Source organism: Bolinopsis microptera, chromosome 9, assembly GCF_026151205.1.
Source record: "Bolinopsis microptera isolate Bmic1 chromosome 9, MBARI_Bmic_1.0, whole genome shotgun sequence".
Taxonomy (NCBI): Eukaryota; Metazoa; Ctenophora; class Tentaculata; order Lobata; family Bolinopsidae; genus Bolinopsis; species Bolinopsis microptera.
Genome location: NC_087080.1, coordinates 4,766,606 through 4,789,315, shown reverse-complemented (window position 1 = coordinate 4,789,315; position 22,710 = coordinate 4,766,606). Strand labels below are relative to the sequence as shown.

Genomic DNA, 22,710 nt, shown 5'->3' with positions numbered 1-22,710 from the left:
CGGGACCCAGAATATGGCTCCATATTATGTGATTTGACCATATTTGGATGTAATTGCATCAATTACATTGCGGCCGGAGAGGTATACAACGTGTAGCAAGCTGATTGACCATTGTTAATGATCTGGCCCGGCGCGCGCTACTTCGAAGAAATTTAGACGAGTAACATCCGTCAACAAGCTGAGTGCTGAGCGCGGCCCAGTAAGAATGCTAGCTACGAAGCAAGAATGCTTATAGTTTTCGCGGCGCGTCGAAGCGGCGAATTCCTCCAAATTCATTATGAACATAACTGTAATAGCCTTCGGCGGCGCGCGCTTCGCGCGCGAAAAGTGGCATGCAACGTATGTCAAGTAATAGCTTGATGTACTCCCCAGGTACGAACCTTTCGTTGCTTAAGGCCGCTTTAAAAAATAGATGAAAAGTATAGTGTATAAAACGAACCCGATTTTTGCTATTTTATTTAAAAATAAGCCAAAAACTACGGTATTTAATTTTTAAATGCAAACTTCTTTTCACTTTTATTGTTATTATATTATACCTGGCTGCACTTGCCAATCCCTATGCGCGCGGTACTCTTTTCAAGCTTCCTGAACGAATTACGGAACGTGAGAGGAGCAAGCAATAAATTAACAAGCTTGAAGTTAAGTAATTGTTGTCATATCAACAAAATTTGCAGAAATCAGCATTAAATTAACTAGCCGCATAAAATAGTATACAAATTGAGCTATAATCAATCATTCCGGTACAAAATATTTTTTCCTAGCTTGCTAGTTAATTGCTCGCTACTGATCTCACATAAGAGAACTCTGAGAATTAGCTCGAAAAAAGCGCCGCGTGTACACCACGCCAAATTAACACCGTAGTATGAAAATCGAGCGCTAAAACGAATACTGTAATATTTTCTCAAGTATTCTCCGGGAGTTTTAAGTATTAGAGAATAGGGGTCGTTTACATATTACGTAAACTAGTGTAATGCTAGTGTAATTTTGACATAACAAAAGAAAGATATTGCGACGTGGTAAGGTATGCGACGACAAGAATAATATTCGCAATGTTAAGAACAATGCTCATTGCTCTACGAGGTCACAGAGGCAAGAATATGGACAAAAATTATGAGACCCCTTTGTCAGATGCGAAAATTGCGAAAAAAGTTAGAACGTAATATGTGAACGACCCCTTATTCTTGCACTTTAGGATACTTTTTACTAAATATGTAGTATGAAGAAATAAAGCTTCGATGTTCTGCAAACCCTGTTCAAATCAAATCAAATCAAAACTTTCGACCAGCTTTAATTCTTAAAATTGCTCTTTACATTGGGTGAACTTAACAACAGTAAAGGGCGGGGGTAGGACATGTATTAACTTATTTGGTACGTTAAACAATGACCTTACAGACTATCACATTAGTTCAATGTTTGTTGAAAATTTAGGAAATGTTTATAATATTGCTTTGAATTGATCCACAGTGTGTAAACAGTGAGTAAACAGTTGAGTAAAATGTAGCTTCCACAATTATTATTTAAATTGATTGTATTGATTAATCAGTGATACTTAATGAAATTGTCTTTCCTATAATTATGATTTTATCCCAGCTTACAATTCTTTTATGTGTTTATTTCAGTATCATTTTCCATAATGGTACTGGGTTATTGACAATATACTCCATTTTGCATAGGTATGTTCAGGACAGAAGCTTTTCAACAATAACTGAGTGGTGTGATATTCAACCTTTCCTTATCCATTACACGAAGATATCTTCTATCCTCTAACTCTGATAGCAACTCTTTAAAACATTCCAACAGCCTGGTTACAGAATCACAGTCAAAATGACGTCAATAATGGACATGCTTGTGGATGTTCCTTTTGAGGTTTGTTCTAATTCTAAATAGTATTTTTACATAAAGGACTGAAAATTACGGTAATGTTCAAGATGTCAAATAGTGGGATTAACTATCAATTAAAAGCACCTGAGAATGAATTGAATAAGTTTGTGACTGAAGTACATTTAGCCATTTCTTAAGAGTCATTACACAAGTCATTGCATTACCTATTTATCTAATATAACCAGGTTCACATTTTGCACAGTTTTTAAGTTACAACTCTCAGGATGTTGAGGAAAATACCGAATGTGTTGTTGAATCAGAAAATATAGAAGAAACAGCCAACAGCAGTGCTGATGAAAAGAGCGATGAAAAGAAAACTGACATATTTCTTCTCACGGACGAGGAAGAAGAAAATAATGATTCAAATAATATCAGTTCTTACTACACTGAACCAATAGTTATTCAAAGTAAGCAAATTTTGATCAGGAGAGGTTAATTAAAATTAAAAGTAGAATGAGTTTATGTCTGCTTATCTTTTTAGCCTCTTTTGGCCCCCGGCTCCAGAGATGTCTAAACAGGGAATGGTCAACTGCTAAAGTAGGACCAATACTACAAACACTGATTTAATTACTTGCCTCTATTACATGTTTGATATGTAATGCCTTATTGTAGTCTTGTAATCAATCATTGTTCAGATGTGAAGCCAAAAGAAGTTGAGAAACAATCACCCATCAAAACTTTCAAGTCAACAAGATCGAAACCAGTGAAGAAGTCAGGAAACAACACAGAGTCTGAGAACGATACAGATGGGGAGACGGTGACAGGACGAGATCTTAGTCAGCCTGAACGAGAGGAGAGTCCTTTCGATCCAGACAATCCAGACCCTAATGTAAGTTAAATTAAAATTATTTAAGTTTGAAAGTTAAATTATTCAAATTTGGATATATTTACTGTTACCAATGTTGGTTAGTTAAATTATTCAAATTTAAATACCTTTAACAGTTAACTGGATGATTCTAATTCAAGGTGTATTCCTAAAAACCTCCACAGATTATAGAAGCAAAATTAGATTATATGAACATAATTAGTAATTATACATAAATTATTCTGTGTAAAAGTTGATTTAATTAATGAACGTATCTTGGCAGGGTCCCAAGTACTGTCACTGCAGGTGGGGGGAGTCAGGGGTGATGGTGGAATGTGAAGAATGTAACGAGTGGTACCACGACGAGTGTATAGGTCTGACTGAGGAGGAGACTTACAATATTGAGACTTACTACTGTGCTCCTTGTTGTAGCTCTAACAGTGACCTCGTTACCAAGTACAAGGAGGATCCTGTGAAACTGCGCCAACAGATTATTGATCAGGTGATTGTTAATTAAGTAGCTAATTAATTGAGTAGTAGTTTAGTAATTACTTTTGATTATCTATGTTATTATTAATTGATAACCTAATTTGAAAGTGATCTGAATTGTAAATAACTAGCTTACTAGATAACTTAATTGACAATTTCATAAATAAGAACTAATTCTGCATTAGTCTGAATTGCTTACGAAAACTTATTGTTTTTATCTGTTGTTCATTATATTATCATTATTATATGTATTATATTATTATTTCCATTCCTAGATAAGAGACGAAGAGAAGCTGACTAAGCCAAAGAGGAAAAAATCAAACATAAAAGCAGAAACGAAAGCGATACCAAAGAGACCTAAAGCAAAATTAGCCACCCCAATCAAAGCAGCCACTCCGAAAACCCCGAAAACCCCGAAAACAAAAGCTCCCAAACCAAAGAGAATAGCCCAATCTGAGCACAAGGAAACAAAACGAAATAAAATACTAAACAGGTCTATCCCGGTGAAGAGAAGTTACTCAGACGACAGTAGTAGTGATGAAGATAAGGTAGCGTTTGTGATATGTGAGGAATGTGGCGACTCGTTCCCCAACAAGAGGGCTCTAGTGAGGCACAGTAGGAAACATGAGAATCAGACTGATGTTAAGTATGAGTGTGACGAATGTGGCAAGGTTAGTGGAACTTGGTTTGTTATATAAAAACCTGATCTATTTGTTTATTAACTTAACTTACTAATTAACCAATTGACTTAACCGAAAACTTTAACACTTAGTTTACCGATATAAATACGATTTGTAACACTAAGCAACTTTCCTGACCAACACTCCTTGTCAAAGAGTTCTTTATTTCTTATTTCTTATTTATTTAAACTGACACATCTTCCTCCTATCCGCAGACATTCAACACTTCTAAATCACTGAGGGATCACGAGGTGATACATTCCGGTGTAAAACCCTTCAGCTGCATGTTTTGTGGGGAGGCCTTCTACCTCATGTCACAGGTTAGTCTATACCAGGATAAACTTACTTAACTAATTTAAAAACTTACTTCACTAATTTAAAAACTTACTTAACTAATTTAAAAACTTACTTAACTACCTAACTAAATTAACTAATTATTTCACCGTCAGTTAACTAGTCACACAAACTCGAAGCACCTGAACGTCAGACACCAATGTGACCACTGTTCCCGTTCCTATAGCAACAAGCCCTCACTTGTAACACACATGAAGAAAGTACACGGAGAAAACGAAGACTCCGACTGAAGATCCAATCCGCTGTTAAATACACGATTAGTAAATTAATTAACGATATAATTAATTAATTGCATAATTTCAAGATAAGTATTTGCACTGATGAACTGGGGCTGGTATCGCTCATTATTACTGAAATATTAAGGTTAAGTAATGTCAGAAGTGCTTTATATAATTTTATTGTAAAAACTTCAGAACAGCCGAAGTCGAGGCCGTTAATTTGGGTTACATTTTCTTAGATTAATATCCTACACTGTTATCCTACAGATATCCTACAGTTTGCATTGTTTTTGTTAAATTGAACAATTTTATTCAATTCATTAATCATTATTTTAGTATGATATTGTATTTAACCTGCTGCAACTTATTAAATATCGGTAATATCATCCCTGTATCTCAACATTCAACTAAATTAAAAAAAGAGGTTTTGCTCCGCATTTTTAGCTATCAAATTCAATTGTAACCTTTAAATCTTAAATATTAATGTTCTAAATTTTATGCTTATTACAGTATTGCACGAATAACTAGTTTATTAGCTCACTCCAGTACAACTATAATTTAAACTAGTTTCCAAACAGGATTTGTTATTGATAAGTTTATTGTGTGACCGTACCGAACTTTAAATATTTAACAAGTCGAAGAACGGTTGTTTTATTGTTTTCAAAATTAGTTTTTAACTAATTAGTACCTGACCCCCCCCCCCACTCCCCGCTGTTATAGGTCTTAAATATCATGATACCGTAATTATAAGTTTGGTTAAGATAGTGAAGATATCACATAACATTACATGACATTTTTACTTTTTTAGCGATGGACACTGACGTAGAGGATTTGGAAAGTATCATATACCTTGAGAAAACTGGTAAGTTGGGTAATGTAATCATGTGATAATCAAATTCAAATAACAGTGTCAATTATTTCTTTAAATAATTGAAATTCTTTTGTTTTTTATTCAGTTCCATACCACCCGGCACCGTACCCCTCCCTCCCCGCCTTATATCTCATCTCCGCAGAGAAGAAGCTGTCAGATGGAGAGAAGAAGCTGTCCGATCTGAGAGAATACCACGACAAGGTTGTACACCGGCTAAGAGAGAGGGAGAGCCACGGATCTTCTACGGTTGGAAATTAACTTTATTGTTTAGTTTAAACTTTTCTCAATCCAAATTACTGATCGATGATTTAAAAATCCGGAAACAAGAATCATCATCAGTAAAACAACAAATTTAGTACTCCGCATTGTTCATCTAATCCCAATTTACAAGTTTATAGATATAAACAATATAAATAATAGCGCTAATACTAAGTGTTGCAGACTGCTGTGCCCACATATGAAGAGCTGAAGAAGATGCTAACTCCAGCTCCCCCCGTGCTAACAGACCTGTCCCTATACGACCTTTCTCCTCCTACACGACACCTCGAGTACTGTGAGACTCACTCTCCTCGGCAGGTATCAGACCAGGACGTTAACCAGGACGTTGAGATACAGTTAGAGCAGTGGCGTGCCTCGCTGGAACCTTTTGACAGGGCCATTCTACGCGGCGAGGTTACGCCTGAAGGTGAGATGAAGCGCAGCGAGGTTACGCCTGAGGAAGAGATGAAGCGTGGTGAGATTACGCCAAACAGAGAGAATTGTAAGGAGAATTGCGAGGTTAAACCTCAAATCGCAGACTCTACTGAGCAGATCATGTCGAACTGTCACGTGTCCAGTGATGTAGTTTCCATGGCAATGGACATTGAGTACACTACAGAAGTACCAAAGAGCATGATTGTTGCTCCTGCTACTGAAGTAAAAACAAGCAGGCGCGCTCTGTACTCACACCAAACAGACTCTGTCAAGCGCACGAGACGAAGCGCACGATTCTGAGGGTGCATTATAGCACAGATGAACAGTTCAGCCCACTGTAAATAATCAAATAGGATCTCTTTCAGTTGTACTTATAATCCACGTAGTGCCTGCTGTGCGAATGTTTTGTATGAATCTGGTTGAAAAATAAAACTATTGATTGATGAATACTGCAATGAATACTACGGGTTATCACTGCCATTCATCATTTGTTACAGAAATTGCAATCAAATTACGTATACCTAGCCTATTACTTGAGTAGGTATGTAAGATGTGCACAAAATCTACAATGTCTTCAACGTGTTTTACATAGTTACATGTATTATTTAAACTGAAATGTGAAGGAAACGATATGATATTCAGGCTCCAGCTACTGTTTTCAGTGTTCACTTTGAATAAACTTTATTTATAAAATTATGACAATTTGACGGTGAATCATGCACTATTTAATTAGAATTTAGCTTTAAAGCTATGTTTACTCTGGTTCTTATACTAATATTAAATATATTATGTATTTCGACAAATGACCACTGACTGTTCCCGTTATTGTTAACTTGTTAATAAACTCGGGTACTCAACTTTGTACTCTATTACTTGAATTACTTACGCTCTTATTTTACATAGTTGTTATTTTAAAGTAATAATAGCATGTAGATTATAAGAGTAGGATAGTATGTAAAGATACGTGAATTCAATGCTATTTGAAAATTTCGTATTTTATGGAGATTGTTGTTGATTTACTTGCTTTAATCCATGAAAATACTGTGATATTTTATGTAAGTGGTCATGGTTATTAACATGATCAGAATACTTTATAGAATTTGACATACTCTGATTCTAATTTCTAAATAACGGCAGCATTTTAGTATGTAGAACAAGATACAAGCTAGTCTCTGATATTGGAGGAATATCTGGAATTGAAGAAGGAGTGTTACAGTGTTACAGTGTTACAGTTTTATAGACTGAAAAGTGTATCAGTATGACAATAGTGGTATGGGAGTGGGAGAATGATGCTAACATCTACCTTCCTTATTCTAGTGAAGTATCCTTTCAGTTAGAGGGAGCTCGTATTGCTAATATTAAAGAGGTGACTCCGCCGTAAATTAATCTTTTAAAAATATAAAGACAAGTTTGACCCGGTAAAGCTAATATTTTTATTTATCACTCCAGATATATCTGAAAGTTTCAATACATTTGTTTGTTTAAGTAACTTGTAAATGTGTTGCAGGTTTTGTTGGGAGGAATAGATCCTTATCTGGAAACTTTTAAAGTAAACATTCCTAACATGACACAGATAACAACTTATAACGCACGTAGTAGAGTTGTAAGGAGAGTGGTGATTAATCCCTCACATCCCTTCTCAAGAGGGTCAGTTTATACTTAATGTAAAATTACAGTGTTACATAAGTTCTGACTGACTTGAATGTCCTGCGCAGCAGTTTGAAGCTTCTTTAAATTATTTTTATTCTTATTGTATTGCTGTGTAAATTTAATTATAATTCTATTTGCAGGACTAAACATATGACCAGTACTTCTATCTGTAGGACTAAACATCTGAATAGTAATTCTATTTGCAGGACTAAATGGGAGTGGAACTTCCACCACGAACACTGGTTTCCGTACGGAACTGAAGTAGCTAAGAATATCCAAGAAGCATTTGATGGGACTGCGGGTACTAATAAAAGTATTCAACTACCAACTTTACTTCCAGGCTATGTTATAGATGTGGGAGCCATGCTGCAGACTAACTCTACCACGGGGTTTCAACGCAAGGTTAGTAGAGGGGGGCGCAAGGTTAGTAGAGGGGGGAACGCAAGGTTAGTAGAGGGGGGGACGCAAGGTTAGTAGCGGGGGGGGGACGCAAGGTTAGTAGCGGGGGGGGGGGGGGGGGGGGGGGGGGGGGGGGGGGGGGGGGGGGACGCAAGGTTAGTAGGGGGGGGCGGGGGGGGGGGACGCAAGGTTAGTAGCGGGGGGGGGGGGGGGGACGCAAGGTTAGTAGCGGGGGGGGGGACGTAAGGTTAGTAGGGGGACGCAAGGTTAGTAGCGGGGGGGGGGACGCAAGGTTAGTAGGGGGGGACGCAAGGTTAGTAGCGGGGGGGGGACGTAAGGTTAGTAGGGGGGACGCAAGGTTAGTAGCGGGGGGGGGGGGACGCAAGGTTAGTAGCGGGGGGGGGACGCAAGGTTACTATCTTTAACCAATATCACCATCATGGAACCACGTGATGTATAGATTGTAGCTGCATGAAGACACTTGCCTTTACATACTTCTTGATGCCCAATTATTTAAATATTTTCTTCAGAAAATCCGCTTCATTCACATTGTTTCAGATCCGAAGTGTTAGTTGTACTCCCTACCGGTCTCATACTTCTCGACCTGCTCTACCTCAACCGACACCGCAACCCGCTCAACCGACACGACGCATTGTACCACAACCTTTACCACGACCTGTAGTACCACAACCTGCAGTACAACGAGGAGCTCAGCCTGCAGCACCACGAGGAGCTCAACCTGCAGCACCACGAGGAGCTCAACCTGCAGTACCACAACGAGGAGGTCCTGTACAACCGGCTAACAAACATAGAGGACATGCTCTACCACGCGGTGCTGCTGCCGGTCCTGGTGCTGGTGCTGGTGCCGGTGCTGGCGCTGGTGCTGCTGGTACTGGCGCTGTTGCCGGTCCTGGTCCTGGTGCTGGTGCTAGCTCCTCGTCTCAAGGTGCCCCCCTCCACAACGCTCTCCAGACATTAATAAGTAGTTCGTGTATGCAATACAGACAGTCAGGGACTACACCTGACGTATGTTCGGTTTGTCAGAACAATGTTACAGATGCATCAGACTACACCACGTCACCGCTATTACTGGGGTTACGATACGACAAGATAACACTAAAGTGTAACCACCACCTTCACGCGCAGTGTCTTCACGCGCTCGTCTCCGCAAGTAGTGAAACTTCCTCATTTAGGTGCCCCGAGTGTACACAAAGTTTTGGGATTAGGACGGGGAATCAGCCGGCTAGTGGTAAAATGGCGGTTAAAGTAGACAACAGCATGAGTTTAGCTGGCTACGAGCAGTTCGGGACCATAATTGTCACGTACAGTTTTACCTCGGGTGTTCAAGACGGAGTTTCTTACAACACACAAGGATTCCCGCGCATCGCATACTTCCCGGACAATGATGAGGGTAATGATATTGTGGATCTGATCAAAGTAGCCTTTAAAAGGAGACTGATATTTACTATCGGGGATTCAGTGACCTCGGGTGCTAAGAACTGTGTTGTATGGAATGATATCCACCACAAGACCAGTACACGACGGGGAGATACGTACGGATATCCGGACCCTGGATATCTTGCCAGGGTCACAGCAGAGCTTAAGAGTAAGGGAGTCGAGTAAATAGGGGGCTACTTAAATAATATTTACTGTCTTTTTTAATCAATTGTTAAGACCGGATATTTTATCAGATTCAAATTGATTATGCTTAGTATTATTCGATTGTTTTTCGTCATGTGTGAATTTGAGAAACTTGCGTTTTATTTTTAATCCGTGTAATCGTTTAGATTTTTAACATTAAAATATGTACATAACATTTTTTATTGAAATTGGCAAGAACTGAATAACTGTTAAGAGTATGCTGCCTGAATCCTGGTTGTTCAGGATTTAAGTTTTAATTCATCACTGATAATAATATTAACCAATTCAATATGAATAAGATACTGTTTTGATATAGCTTTGTTGTTTCTTCTTTGTTTAAAATTATATCAAATTTATACTCTTGTTTCTTTCGACTGCCAAAATTCTTTTTATATAAGATATTTCATATTCTACATTGCTCAATTCATTGCAATTTAACTTGTGTGTAAAATATATGCGTCTATTTCAACGTACATTCACTGACAGTATACAATGGGAACATAGCGTCATGTCAGAGTTAAAGAGAAATAGATTTGCGGGTACGCCCGGCAGCGTACCTGCTGGTCCAGGTACGCCCGGACAGCCTAACACTCCCGGACACACAACTACGCCCGGACGGACTACGCCTGCTTATCAGATCAGGGGCATGCCAACTCCAGACAGACAAACAGGTTAGTTAGTTTCTCTTATATTCTACTTCTAGGAGAACGGGAGTATTTGCCGTATTTTGCCAATACTTCAATTTCGAAGTGAATATTTTGAAATGATCGCTTTAAAAATAAGGTTTAATCTATTTGTTTATCCAAACTCTTCCAGGTTCCACTACCCCCGGTCGTACTCCAGGCTCAACTACACCCGGTCGAATGTCTGGCTCAACTACGCCTGGGCGCATGGCAGGTTCAACTACGCCGGGTCGTGGTCCGCTGCGCAGCAACATCAAGCAGCGCTCAGTACTGCGCACGCCCGGTACTCCCGGTCATGATACCCCTGGGAGGGGTACTCCTAAACGTACTCCTAAACGTCCTGCTGAGTCCCTGGTTTTTAAGGAAGAAGTACAGAGACATACTGGTTAATATTATTTTCCTTCTTCTGGCAGTTTTAATAGAAAACCTATCGAGTAAATGTGAACTTTTAAGAGAATTTGTTGTCAATAATTAGAACAGTGCACTAAACCGTTCTATTTCAGTGCATACGTTAGTATTCCGTTCTCTAAAAAGAACGCACGATATGTTCCTATACGACCAGTGGGCTGCTCTACCTACACCAGAAGAAATTAAAGAATCCCGCAAAAATTACAAGAAACAGTCTGAGTATTCTCATGTTAAAGATATGGACGCTCCTGTGATTGTTAGGAAAGAAAAGAGTGTCCCACTGGGACCACCAACTTCAGGTTTGTTTATTATTGACTTTTAATTAATATCTTATAAACTTTTAATGCTTCCATGTTCTGTACAATCATGTTCTAAATATATGTTTAAAATCGTTTTATTTCGCTGAAATCCGGGATTTCTACCTTACAAATGTTCTAACACTGGTTAACCTGCAGGACAAGAACTAGTAGCAGCACAAAACAACAACATGCCATCAGATAAACAGATAAACAACGCGCTGGCAATTAACCAGAACACTAAGACGTTAACGTTGGCCTCAAGACGAGCTCCACTACCTAAGCCTCAGTGGCACCCACCATGGAAACTAATGAGGGTTATATCCGGACATTTGGGGTGGGTCAGATGTGTAGATGTTGATCACACTAATGACTGGTTTGTTACTGGGTCAGCAGATAGAACTATAAAGATATGGGACCTTGCTACTGGAACGTTAAAGTTATCATTGACTGGGCACATTTCTACAGTGAGAGGAGTTGCTGTAAGTGATAGGCATCCTTATCTGTTTAGTTGTGGGGAAGATAAACAAGTCAAGTGTTGGGATCTTGAGCAGAACAAGGTAATTTTAACATTTACTTATCTTATTTAATAATTGATCGATAGTCTGTTAGTGTTCTGCTTTTAGCTTCATGAACGACTAGAGTCAAATTTAAGTCGGTCACGCTTAAAATATTTCGTTTGCGTAGCGCGCAATGACAAAACACAGAAAAGAATCATTTAATTCAGTCGAAAACCTGATGCGCGTCGTCGCGCTCGCTTAAACAAAATTTTACCGCGCATGTTGACTGACCTGCAAACCGGCGTTTCTCACTTTAGTCAGTAGACATTCCAGTGCAGCTCGAAGTCCTATATTACTTGATTAGCTTCAATTAACGAAATATGTGTTAATCTGCTTAAATTAAAAAGAGAGTTTGGTAAAAATGTCTCTTTTGTATTATGGATCGGGGAATTAGCATATCTGGTCTTAATCTTGTTTCAAGCAACAGATGCTGTAGAAGTTTAACTAAAATCACGTACATCCAGAAGTCATTTCTCCCGGAGCGAGTTATTCTATATTGGAACAAACTCCCTCCGGACGTCAAGAACTCTGTGACAGTTTTAGGCTTTAAAATTAAATTAGAAGGATTTAAGAAAGATATGATTTCTAAAAGTATTACAAATGATTGCTTTTTCTGGAATGTTTCTAATGAAGTTTTAGTAAGAATTGAGGGAGCCAGTTATGTCAGGAATAAAGAGAAACATAACGATTATCTTTGGTTTCATCCTTATGTGGCAAAGAAGCGATTTATAAATCTTTATTCCACTGGGAAGTTTGATTAGGTTTTTAAAATAGGATAATGTTTTGATAAATTTAAAAAAATATTGTATTTGTTGGCGGGGAAATATTCATTATATATTTTTTTCACATAGCGCGATGATTTTTTTAGACATGTGTGACGATGTGATGTCATAAATTTTACTTTACTTAACTTTACTTAACTTTACTTTGTAAGTCTGAGCACATTGAAAGAGACTAAACTGTCAATATTTCAGGTAATCAGACACTACCACGGTCACTTAAGTGCAGTGTACGCTCTCTCAGTGCACCCTACACTGGACATACTGTGTTCTGTGGGACGTGACGCCTCCTGCAGAGTCTGGGATATGAGAACTAAAGCCTGTGTACACACACTGACAGGACATACTAACACGGTGGCTGATGTCAAAACACAAGCTACAGAACCGCAGATTATAACAGCTAGTCATGACTGTACTGTCAGGTAATATCTGCTCACAATACGAGTTATAACTGTCTTATTTTGTCTCCTAAAGTCGTTAACCTAATGGCAACTGTATTGTTGTCCAAAAGACGATGTTGTATCTCTTAGAATGTTCTAAGACATTATCCTGATTTATTAAAATGATCGTGACGTCATACCAATATCAGGTTATGGGATATAGTAGCAGGAAAAACACGAGCAACCCTAACAAATCACAAGAAGAGTATAAGGTCCCTTGTGATGCACCCCACACAGTACTCATTCGGCAGTGCTAGTGCTGACAATATTAAACAGTGGAAATGTCCAGATGGGGAGTTTATACAGGTTAGAAAGTTATTTGCAATTAGAATTAGATCCTTTAGATTAGAATCAAATTATAATCAATTAATTACGCAGCAAATGATATTATTTAATAATGTTATTGAATAATTTAAAGTTGTTTCTGTATTTCCTCTCCCTGTAGCTGTTCTTGTGTTAGATTTGAGCAACTAGAAATGAAAGCTTTTTCGAGGTTTAACTAACAGATAATAAATTTCAGAACCTTTCCGGTCACAATGCTATTCTAAACGCTCTGGCTCTGAATCAAGATGGTGTTTTGGTGTCCGGAGCTGACAATGGCACTATTCACTTCTGGGACTGGAAAACGGGGTACAACTTCCAGAGGTTCCAATCTCAAGTTCAGCCCGGTTCTCTAGACTCAGAGAACGGACTCTTCGCTATGCGCTTCGATCACAGGTTCATGTTCTCTCATATACGGGCAGATACAGATAATAGCAAATATTTCATTATATAATATATCAGCTTAAAGTAACTAGAACTTTACCTAACAATTAGTTATTCAAAACTGGTAATTAGTAATTGGTAACTGGCATTAAGTAATTGGTAACTTGTAATTAGTTTCAAACCTTTTTACCATCTGCAGTGGTAGCCGACTGATCACGTGCGAAGCTGATAAGACGATTAAAATCTACAAAGAAGACGAAACTGCAATAGAGGAGCCCATCAACTGGAAACCTGATCTACTCCGCAAGCGTTACTAGAAGTGACGTTATTGCTGTGACGTTATTACTGTCTATATTGATTCTTTTATGATAGGTTTTTAAGAAAAGAAACAATAACTGTCGATTGGAGGACTGCCAATTGAAAAACATGCTCCCTTATAAATGTATTATAAGTTTGTGCTGGAGAGCCTGCTCCTTTATAAATGCATTTTGAGTTTATTATGGAGAGCGTGCTCCTTTATAATTTTAACACAATGTCAGCAGGTGAGCTCTTTGTCTTGATCAGACTGTTAATGTTTTTACATTGTTACCACGAACTGTGTCTCATTGTGGGGTTACAGTTGCGGGCCATCTTTTTTAATTTTCTTATGATATATTTTTTGATGCAGTTGTATCAGTACACAGTATGGGGTGGTTTCAGTAATGTGTTACTATGGTAACATGTTGCTATGGTTAAAGTTAAAATAGTTTAGGTTTAGGTTCTGCGTCGGAGGAAGAACAGGATTCATTTAAAGAATTTGAAATGATAATGATTTTTGACTGAACTTGAGCATTGATACATTGCTTTTTCATTTGTCCAAACTTACAAAGGCCTCGAAGGAGTGTAATGGTGTAATGACAGGAACAAAGGCTAGTTTGTCAAAACAAAGGCTCCGTCATTGGTTACATAAATGAAACTATCTGCAGGTCAGTGTACTTGCAGTGTACTTCCACTCATGATACGACTGGGACACGGCTATCATTATATGATTATCCCTCGCATTGTGGCTGAGGACGGACTATCCATGCTTAATACTACTGCAGCCACTAAACCTGGCTGTTCTTTTGTTCTAACTCTTTTTGGTTTTTGTTCATTTACCTTGCTGATGAGCGAGCGTGTATTTTTTGAATTCCGACATCTGTGACTGATATTTCCTGGATGTCTCAACTTGCTGCCATGCTGGCTATAAATTTATCCATCCAATTTCAACTTGCATTGTACACTATTTATATTTCAGCCGCACCTGTTATAGTATGTAGTAATGAATGAATAATTTCATTAAGTGTTGAATGGGTTTCAATTTGCATGCAGTATTTGTTCGTGCACCAACAGCGACACAAGTATCCACCAGCCCACCTCACCCTGATATACGATCTTGGGTCTTGACACCATTGTAAGGTTATACGGGTTCCTGAATCCTGCTAGTCAAAAACTCACACATAAGATTAGATATTATTGAAACGATTAAAATGGAGCTTAATCGAACAAAACATAGCTGAGCACAGATAAAGTTGCCTTTAGGATTGTAAAGATGAAATTATCATATTAATGCACTATTTTGGAGTTGTTAAACTGGAAACAGGCGCATAGCTACAGCTACTGTTAATATTTTGTGTACATCTTTGTACCAGTAATTAACGAAACCTGGTAGTACCTGGTAGTATTGCTCTAAGACCCATTTTTATTTTACAAACAGTGTTTCTATATATTAAAGTCACTATTGTGACGGTAGTCGGTACATTAGAACTAGACAGGCAGCAAAACCCCAGACGAGGGAGCAGTAATTAAAGTGAGACTGCACAGTGCACAAAGCTGTGATATTTTTGTAAACGTACTTCCAGAGGCAAATATTTTTCAAGTTTGTACATGACTCCAATGTATCTGGCCATTTTCATGTTCATCATTCATGACAGAAATATGTTGCGACCAGTTCAGTTTGTTATTTATAATTATAACTCTTAAGAAACCGGCTTTTGTTTTTCTTTCGATTGTGACACCAGAAATTACTACATCGCGAAAAATGAGGTTCTTTTGCCGCGAAAAGATCATATAATTCGTTTTTAAGGTTTAGAGCTAAACCGTTGTTATTTACCCATTTAACTATTACTAAGACATCGCTAAAAATGTTTAGCTTATCATAAACCTCGTTAATATTTTCTCCTGTTAGTAAAATGTTTGCATCATCTGCGTACATGATTGATGATGCAAACATTATTCATATTAGCAGTATTTCTGAAATTTGAGGCAGATCGTGTATGTAGTTTATACTGACAGTGAGTTAGGATTTAGGAAAGCCGAAATGTCACTCCATGTTGAATCCTGGTGCTCTTCATTGGTCATGGCGTCTCCAATAAAATTACATTGACTATTTTGAGCGATAATGCAGAATCACTCTGGCCGAAAATTTTAAGATTTTAAAAGTTTTCCTGGAACCTTGCTGATGAGCGAGCGTGTATTTTTCAACTCCGACATCTGTGACTGATATTTCCTAGATTGTAGATATTTCACCATGCTGCCATGGCACCATTCAACCATGCTGGCCATTATGGAGCCTTTTGGTCTGCATGGTAAATTGTGCTGATCATTGTAATCATTTTATATTAAAGTGGTTTTATATTAAAGTGGTTTCAACCAACTTATTTTCTTGGTTTGTGCTAATGGCAGCACAAATAAGACGGTCATAACGGAATAATAAAATCTGTCCAATGTGCTTCTTGAGTTTAAATGTATCTATTCAACTTGCATTGTACACTATTTATATTTCAGCCGCACCTGTAGTATGTAGTAGTGAAGTAAATTATTTCATTACGAGTTGAATGGGTTTCAATTTGCATGCAGTGTTTGTTCGTGCACCAACAGTGACACCACCGCAAGTTTCAACTTCAATGTCTCGCCCGATTTTTGCTTTACAGTTTGCAGGCCATAAATGAATGGGAAAAGCGAAACAAATGTACAACCATATAATTTGGTCAGAACTCAGAGAAATGGCGACCACTTAGCTTAACAATACGGGATAAGTGATGCTTTATGACAGAGACATTAAAAAAGGATTTGAGTAGTCGAAAATATCCTTTAGTAGAGGAGAGAATACTCTTGATGCATTGTGGAACCCCTTTTCGATCGAAAAGGCCAAAAATGAAAAAGGCTCTTCCCGGCCACAAAAGGCTCTATCCGGCCGGAGGGCACGAGAGAGGTATACACTATACAACGTGTAGCAAGAATACTCTGATCTGGATTCTGACGAGGACTTGATAAATAACCCATTCCTCATGTCATGGCCGTCGCCCGTCACCTACACTAACCAAAAATGTCCCTATTATAATCGTGTTAAAATCTCCTGTTGCTAGCCTTTTAGTCAGAATCAGATGTTGTTTTGCTCTGTACGTTTTATGCTTTATCAATAGCTAGGTTTTTTCTGTACGCTTTAGCAATGTTTTACTGTATTAGTATACGGATTTCGGATACCCTCAACTTAAACCGCACCGTAACAGCAGGCAACTTGATATGGCAAAGAGAGAGCTGTAGAAAGCATTACAGGACGTCGCAGCTGAGACAGATATCACAGAGAGGTGGTTATGGGGAAGGGAATGATTTACTCGTTGTTTCCTTGTTGCATGGACACCAGATCTGCATCACATAGATACGTTGTTGTAAGTTAAAAGTGTTAACTGTTAAAGCTTTATGAGGTATGAGTTGATACACCGTGAATTAGCATTGTGGTTTTTAATTTTGTAGTTTTATTAGTTGTATCTTTGCAAATCACATGCGACTTGAGTGAAACTGAAAGTTAGCACTTGAAATGTTGAATCTGACGCAGAGTTAATCGACAATTCACATCATGCAAACTGCAGCTGATCATTATAACTATAGTCACGAAACCAATAGTTGCTATAGTTACTATAAGTATAGTTACCATATCTGATATCATGACCGGCTGTTTCAGAAAGGGGCAAGTCAGCAGTACGTCAACAGACAAAAGATAAAGCTAGCAAAACAAAATACGCAGAGGAATTTTGAGATCAAATCGGTGAACCGTTCATACAGCAAGTAAGTATCAATGACAATGTTGGGGTGGGCGGGGGGGGGGGGGGGGGGGGGGGGGCTTAGTATTATTCTGGTTTATAAGGGGTTATATACGCTAATCTAACTGCGTATAATGCGATTACACTATTAATTGCACGAGGCGCAGCCGAGTGGAAATTGATACAATAATCGCACGAGGCGAAGCCGAGTTCGATTATTGCAGTTATTTCACGAGGCGCAGCCGAGTGCAATAACTGGTGTAATCGTATTATACATGCAGTTAGATTCGCGTATAACTCCACGCCTCTGATGTTATAACCAGTGTAATTAGTTTATAATCGCACCGACTTTGTTGTTATACAGGGTGGGCCTCAAAAGTCTACCCATCTTTATCTCTTAAAATTGTAACAGCTCGCTGAGATCTCACTAATTATTTTATTTCAGAATGGAAAAGCGCCATAACTTACGTTCTGATTAATATTTTTGATTCAAATTTTTAGAGAATGTTAATCATAATTAGACACAACTTCGTGCTAAGTTTTGTGTGAGTCTGAGCTTGTCTGACAAAGTTAGCTCCTGAGTGTGCTAGCTTTAATTTCTCACCCAGAACTGTTTACATTGGTTAATAGAAACCACCAAAAAAAAATCCTGGGTAAAAAAATTAAAAAACCACCGATTTATTTATGTTTTACCAATTCTATTCACCGTGATACATCGCACATTCCATGTAAGAAGAACGATATAAACAAGCAGAAAGGATCATCTGTGATAGTCCTTATCAGTTAAAATATAGAGAGAATGGAATGTGCGATGGATCCATGTGAATAGAATTGGTAAAACGTGAATAAATCGCTGGTTTTTTAATTTTGTTACCCAGGATGTTTTTTGGTGGTTTCTATTAACCAATGTAAACAGTTCTGGGTGAGAAATTCAAGCTAGCTCGCTCAGGAGCTAAATTTGTCAGACAAGCTCAGTGAAGCTCGCAATCACACAAAACTTGCCACAAAGGTTTAGATACTTGTTATTAACATTCTGTGAAATTTAGAAGCAAAAATATTTATCAGAACATAAGTTATGCCACTTTTTGTTTTACAAATAATTAGTGAGATCTCAGCCTCATACTGTGTTGTGTTAATGCAATGTAAGGATTGACTTATTCCAAACACAAGGAAAGATGTTGTCCTAAACTATAAATTTAAATTTATGCCCATAAATTTATTTCGTGCGACCATTGCACTAACGGTCGCCAAACTACCTCAGGTAGTTGATTTAGGTCAATACTTGAATCAGCACCTCACAGTAGCAAAATACTCGGTTTTAATTAGGTCCTCATTTTACGAGGTGCTCTCTCTAACTCTAATTATCTGCCTGAGCCATGATTTACAGCATCTTTCAGGGAATCAGTGCAATTAGTTTAGTAATCGTACCTAATAAGATTTCGGTCACTCTCAAAACAGTGCAATTAGTTTTGTAATCGCACCCCCTGGAACAAAAACCGGTGCAATTATGGAATTAATAAATGGCCGCCAAATAGGTCAAAAGTGGAGTTATATTATATATTGTATACAGAACACGCCCCAAACTAACAAAGATTCCAATTTTCAGAGCGGAAGGGAAAGATGGCTCAGCTGTTAAATTAAATAAGCCGCTGACACAAATGCTGGCAATTAACAAGTTCAAGTCTCTCAAACAACGTCGAATAACTCGTCTGGCAGCTGAAGCCGCTGCCAATGCTGCCAACAGTGTTGAGGCAGACGCGGAGACTAAGAAAGCTAACAGGAACTCAATAAAGTCCATACCTGAGGACGAGGATCTCAATAAAGTCAATACCTGAGGATGAGGACGGTGGGGAGGGAAATTAGGGTTACTATGGTTACCAAATTAGTGTTACCATGGTAACATGTAAATTGTGACAGTAGCAGTGTTACCATGGTAACATGTGAATTGTGAAGGTAGCAGTATTATCATGGTAACTTGTGAATTGTGACAGTAGCAGTATTATCATGGTTACTTGTGAATTGTGACAGTAGCAGTGTTACCATGGTAACTTGTGAATTTTGACAGTAGCAGTATTATCATGGTAACTTGTGAATTGTGACAGTAGCAGTATTATCATGGTAACTTGTGAATTGTGACAGTAGCAGTATTATCATGGTAACTTGTGAATTGTGACAGTAGCATTATTATCATGGTAACTTGTGAATTGTGACACTGTGACAGTAGCAGTATTACCATGGTAACTTTAAAATTAGAGTTGTGACAGTAGTGTTACCATGGTAACTTACTAATTTAGAAAGCCCACAAATAATTCTTTAAAAACGAAGAATTTTGAAATTACCACCGTTTAAGGTCCTCAATTCAGATTGAGAATTTTGTGACTCACCCGTATAATTCATTAAGATTGACGTATAGTTTTGGCCTTGCTGTGCTATTATAAAGCCACGAAGTAAGTCAAATGCTGTTTCTTATTCTGAATCTATCCAACTTATATTGAAGCAAGAAAATATTATATCCATTTTCTTTTCGAAATGAATTGCATATGACACAGTTTAGAAAACAATGTGCAAGGCTCTTCTCGTGAGAAAATATAATTATTTTTCTAAATTTCCATTCACAATTCATTACTGCACTGTGTTATTTCAATTTGCTGACAATGAAACCTCATATTGGTTTGAAGATGTAATTACCGTTTTAAACGCATGTTTTGATTTCAAGGAAATTCGTTTTTGTTTGCTGGATAATATTTTTGCCGCTTTTGAAAATGATCTTTAGCTTTTGATATGTTGAAATTATGTTAAAATGTTGACGACATCATTTATGGTGCAATGAAACAAGCACTGAAATAAATCTAATTTTAAATATATTCGAACAGCCGCCAAAATCAATAATGGTTTACTTTAGAATGAAATGCAGGAAAATAGTCTATCATGTCAATCAAACTACAACAATATGAATAACTACAACAATAACATATAACTACAGACATTTAGAGAACAGCTGATTTTTATCGAAAGTCTCCGGGGGTACTATCAAAAAACATATCGAGTCTATAACTGCTGAGTAACCATGGTAACGTCACTGAAAAGTTTCTTGTTTTCCAGGGACATCGTAAATATTCTCCTCTCCAGTCTGGTGAACACCAGGCGTGACCTCCGAACAAGAACTGTAGTTAGCCGCCCCCGTGTTAGCAATACTCTCCCCGGGCCCGGAACTTCTGGGAGAGTAACTCATATCGTGCAGTTTAAAGTGAGTCCAACAAACTGCGTACACTGATACAGATAAGATAGCTGCTATCCCTATGAAGGCGAGGACGATGCCGGTGATCTGTCTCTCACTGAGGCTCTGGTACATAGATTCTGAGACTGGTTCTGTAGTGGGGCTCAGTACGGGGGCTTCATGCTCCACCATCTGGAGACAACCCTCTAGAGCTGATCCAGGTGTCTCCGGACACTTTAGACAGGAGTTAGAGGACACGTTGTGGTAGAAGCCAGTCTCGCAGGTGACACAGTCGCTGGATCCTGTGTTGCTGTGAGATCCCGGTGAGCAGTGTAGACAGAGAGTGTTGTTAGAGTTACTGTAAGTGTTCTCAGGACAGGATGTGCAGTTATAACTACCTGTGGAGCTAGTAACCGTTCCTGGGGGACAGTGGAGACAAGCTCCTGAACTGGAGACGTTAGTGAAAGTTCCAGGGGAACAAGGGAGACAAGCTTCTGATCTGGAAGTGTTAGTGTAAGTTCCAGGGGAGCAGACAGAGCAGGCCCCGGAGCCCGGGACACTAAACTGTCCAGTAGAACACTCAGAACACTCCACAGCCCCCTGCAGACTGAAGGTTCCAGCAGCACACTCCTCACAGAGCACTGTGCTGTTCTGGGAGGTGTGGATGTAGCCTGCTGAGCAGGAACCAGTACAATTAGTGGAACTAGTGGATCCTGCTGGTGACGTCATCCTGTCCTCACACACCTCACACTTCCTGCTCCCTTCTTCGCTTGAGTAGCGTCCTCCAGGACACTGCGCACACTCTGTGTTACCAGGGGTCTGAGAGTAGAACCCTGGGGAACACGGTATACAAGAAGATGCAGCTGTCCCTGAGCTGTACTCTCCAGCAGGACATTCAGTACACTCCACGGAGCCGGGGAGTGCTGAGAATGTTCCTCTTGGACAGGACGAGCACTTTGTTTGTCTTGTTAAGTTTGTGTAGAACCCAGACTCACACTCTTTACACTCACCCTCACTCTGAAAGTTCCCTGCTATGCAGTCCTCACAGCTGGAGAACCAGCTTAGTCCTAAAAATCCCTTGTCTTCTATTTGGCCAGAGTCACAGGCTGTGCAATAATTTACACAGACCAGAAGAACAATCAATGACATCATTTCTTTAATCTCTACTCGTCTCAAAAGCAAAACTACGACTCCTGGATAATCAGGACGAATACGGATTTCAGAAACAAAACAGTTCTGGATCGTTACACTGAATGACTGAACAATGTTTTGGTAAACATACGCAAGTTTTGTTCAGCATCTAGTTAAAAGTTTTGCCATGGTAGCATGTGACAGTAGGTGTGTTACTAGGACACTGTTACCAGGGTAACTGAACCGGTGATGTTTTGGTAAACGGATACATGTTTTGTCCAGCACCTAGTTAAGACTCTGCACACTGCACCTCGTTACTGGCCAGTGGACATGTAAACAATAACAATTACACTATTATAGACACGACACTATTAATATTAAACATTCTACCACCCCACTATTATTCAATTTGGTGCAATTAAAATGACGCGGGTATACCGCACTATAGTACGAAGATAAAATGCCACGCAACAAACGGAGTACAGACCGCAAGATGCCGGATTATCCTCCGGCCGACACTCCGGAAACTCCAGAAAGTCTGGAAATTCCGGATGTCTTCGATGCTCCAAACTTCTCACTGCTCACTGCTTCCTGCTTCTCTCCTCCAAATAATACGAGTTACTCCTCTCCGGACATCCGCAATCACTCAGAGGTGAACTAGAAAATGGGGTATCTAGGTAGGGATGTGGGGCATCTAGATTCTAAATTGAAAGATATTGGGGCATCTAGATCCTAGATAGGGAGATGGG

General features: G+C 38.9%; 5 protein-coding genes across 5 annotated transcripts; all 5 read left to right on the top strand.

The window, feature by feature from the left end:
* The first annotated feature begins 1,671 nt into the window (after positions 1-1,671).
* Positions 1,672-5,067, top strand: LOC134820403 (zinc finger protein 681-like). The gene is made up of 7 exons (XM_063830777.1): positions 1,672-1,866; positions 2,105-2,288; positions 2,517-2,710; positions 2,970-3,188; positions 3,451-3,846; positions 4,071-4,175; positions 4,305-5,067. Exons 1-7 carry the CDS (start codon positions 1,825-1,827, stop codon positions 4,437-4,439), a joined length of 1,275 nt encoding a protein of 424 aa, XP_063686847.1. The 5' UTR covers positions 1,672-1,824; the 3' UTR covers positions 4,440-5,067.
* A 162-nt stretch (positions 5,068-5,229) lies between these two features.
* LOC134820460 (uncharacterized) lies at positions 5,230-7,005 on the top strand. Its single transcript, XM_063830846.1, has 3 exons — positions 5,230-5,289; positions 5,441-5,544; positions 5,740-7,005. The coding sequence occupies exons 1-3, from the start codon at positions 5,238-5,240 to the stop codon at positions 6,289-6,291; spliced, it is 708 nt and encodes a 235-aa protein (XP_063686916.1). The 5' UTR covers positions 5,230-5,237; the 3' UTR covers positions 6,292-7,005.
* A 111-nt stretch (positions 7,006-7,116) lies between these two features.
* On the top strand, positions 7,117-10,037 carry LOC134820459 (probable E3 ubiquitin-protein ligase DTX3). The gene is made up of 4 exons (XM_063830845.1): positions 7,117-7,357; positions 7,499-7,638; positions 7,848-8,043; positions 8,599-10,037. The coding sequence occupies exons 1-4, from the start codon at positions 7,250-7,252 to the stop codon at positions 9,661-9,663; spliced, it is 1,509 nt and encodes a 502-aa protein (XP_063686915.1). The 5' UTR covers positions 7,117-7,249; the 3' UTR covers positions 9,664-10,037.
* A 106-nt stretch (positions 10,038-10,143) lies between these two features.
* On the top strand, positions 10,144-14,387 carry LOC134821172 (pleiotropic regulator 1-like). Its single transcript, XM_063831842.1, has 8 exons — positions 10,144-10,352; positions 10,498-10,749; positions 10,868-11,071; positions 11,228-11,628; positions 12,603-12,829; positions 12,997-13,153; positions 13,368-13,564; positions 13,752-14,387. Exons 1-8 carry the CDS (start codon positions 10,190-10,192, stop codon positions 13,867-13,869), a joined length of 1,719 nt encoding a protein of 572 aa, XP_063687912.1. The 5' UTR covers positions 10,144-10,189; the 3' UTR covers positions 13,870-14,387.
* A 2,699-nt stretch (positions 14,388-17,086) lies between these two features.
* LOC134820537 (uncharacterized) lies at positions 17,087-20,415 on the top strand. The gene is made up of 3 exons (XM_063830972.1): positions 17,087-17,241; positions 17,535-17,638; positions 19,220-20,415. The coding sequence occupies exons 1-3, from the start codon at positions 17,167-17,169 to the stop codon at positions 19,446-19,448; spliced, it is 408 nt and encodes a 135-aa protein (XP_063687042.1). The 5' UTR covers positions 17,087-17,166; the 3' UTR covers positions 19,449-20,415.
* Positions 20,416-22,710: the final 2,295 nt, after the last annotated feature.

Excerpts from the sequence above, each read along its gene's own strand:
- LOC134820403 (XM_063830777.1), top strand. The coding sequence starts at position 1,825 with ATGACGTCAATAATGGACATGCTTGTGGATGTTCCTTTTGAG. Across the intron at positions 3,847-4,070 it reads AGTGTGACGAATGTGGCAAG|ACATTCAACACTTCTAAATC; the intron begins GTTAGTGGAACT and ends TCCTATCCGCAG. Across the intron at positions 4,176-4,304 it reads CCTTCTACCTCATGTCACAG|TTAACTAGTCACACAAACTC; the intron begins GTTAGTCTATAC and ends TTTCACCGTCAG.
- LOC134820460 (XM_063830846.1), top strand. The coding sequence starts at position 5,238 with ATGGACACTGACGTAGAGGATTTGGAAAGTATCATATACCTTGAGAAA. Across the intron at positions 5,290-5,440 it reads CATATACCTTGAGAAAACTG|AGAAGAAGCTGTCAGATGGA; the intron begins GTAAGTTGGGTA and ends TCATCTCCGCAG. Across the intron at positions 5,545-5,739 it reads AGAGCCACGGATCTTCTACG|ACTGCTGTGCCCACATATGA; the intron begins GTTGGAAATTAA and ends TAAGTGTTGCAG.
- LOC134820459 (XM_063830845.1), top strand. The coding sequence starts at position 7,250 with ATGACAATAGTGGTATGGGAGTGGGAGAATGATGCTAACATCTACCTT. Across the intron at positions 7,639-7,847 it reads TCACATCCCTTCTCAAGAGG|GACTAAATGGGAGTGGAACT; the intron begins GTCAGTTTATAC and ends TTCTATTTGCAG. Across the intron at positions 8,044-8,598 it reads CCACGGGGTTTCAACGCAAG|ATCCGAAGTGTTAGTTGTAC; the intron begins GTTAGTAGAGGG and ends ACATTGTTTCAG.
- LOC134821172 (XM_063831842.1), top strand. The coding sequence starts at position 10,190 with ATGTCAGAGTTAAAGAGAAATAGATTTGCGGGTACGCCCGGCAGCGTA. Across the intron at positions 11,629-12,602 it reads GGGATCTTGAGCAGAACAAG|GTAATCAGACACTACCACGG; the intron begins GTAATTTTAACA and ends TCAATATTTCAG. Across the intron at positions 12,830-12,996 it reads AGTCATGACTGTACTGTCAG|GTTATGGGATATAGTAGCAG; the intron begins GTAATATCTGCT and ends TACCAATATCAG.
- LOC134820537 (XM_063830972.1), top strand. The coding sequence starts at position 17,167 with ATGGGGAAGGGAATGATTTACTCGTTGTTTCCTTGTTGCATGGACACC. Across the intron at positions 17,242-17,534 it reads CATCACATAGATACGTTGTT|AAAGGGGCAAGTCAGCAGTA; the intron begins GTAAGTTAAAAG and ends CGGCTGTTTCAG. Across the intron at positions 17,639-19,219 it reads GTGAACCGTTCATACAGCAA|AGCGGAAGGGAAAGATGGCT; the intron begins GTAAGTATCAAT and ends TCCAATTTTCAG.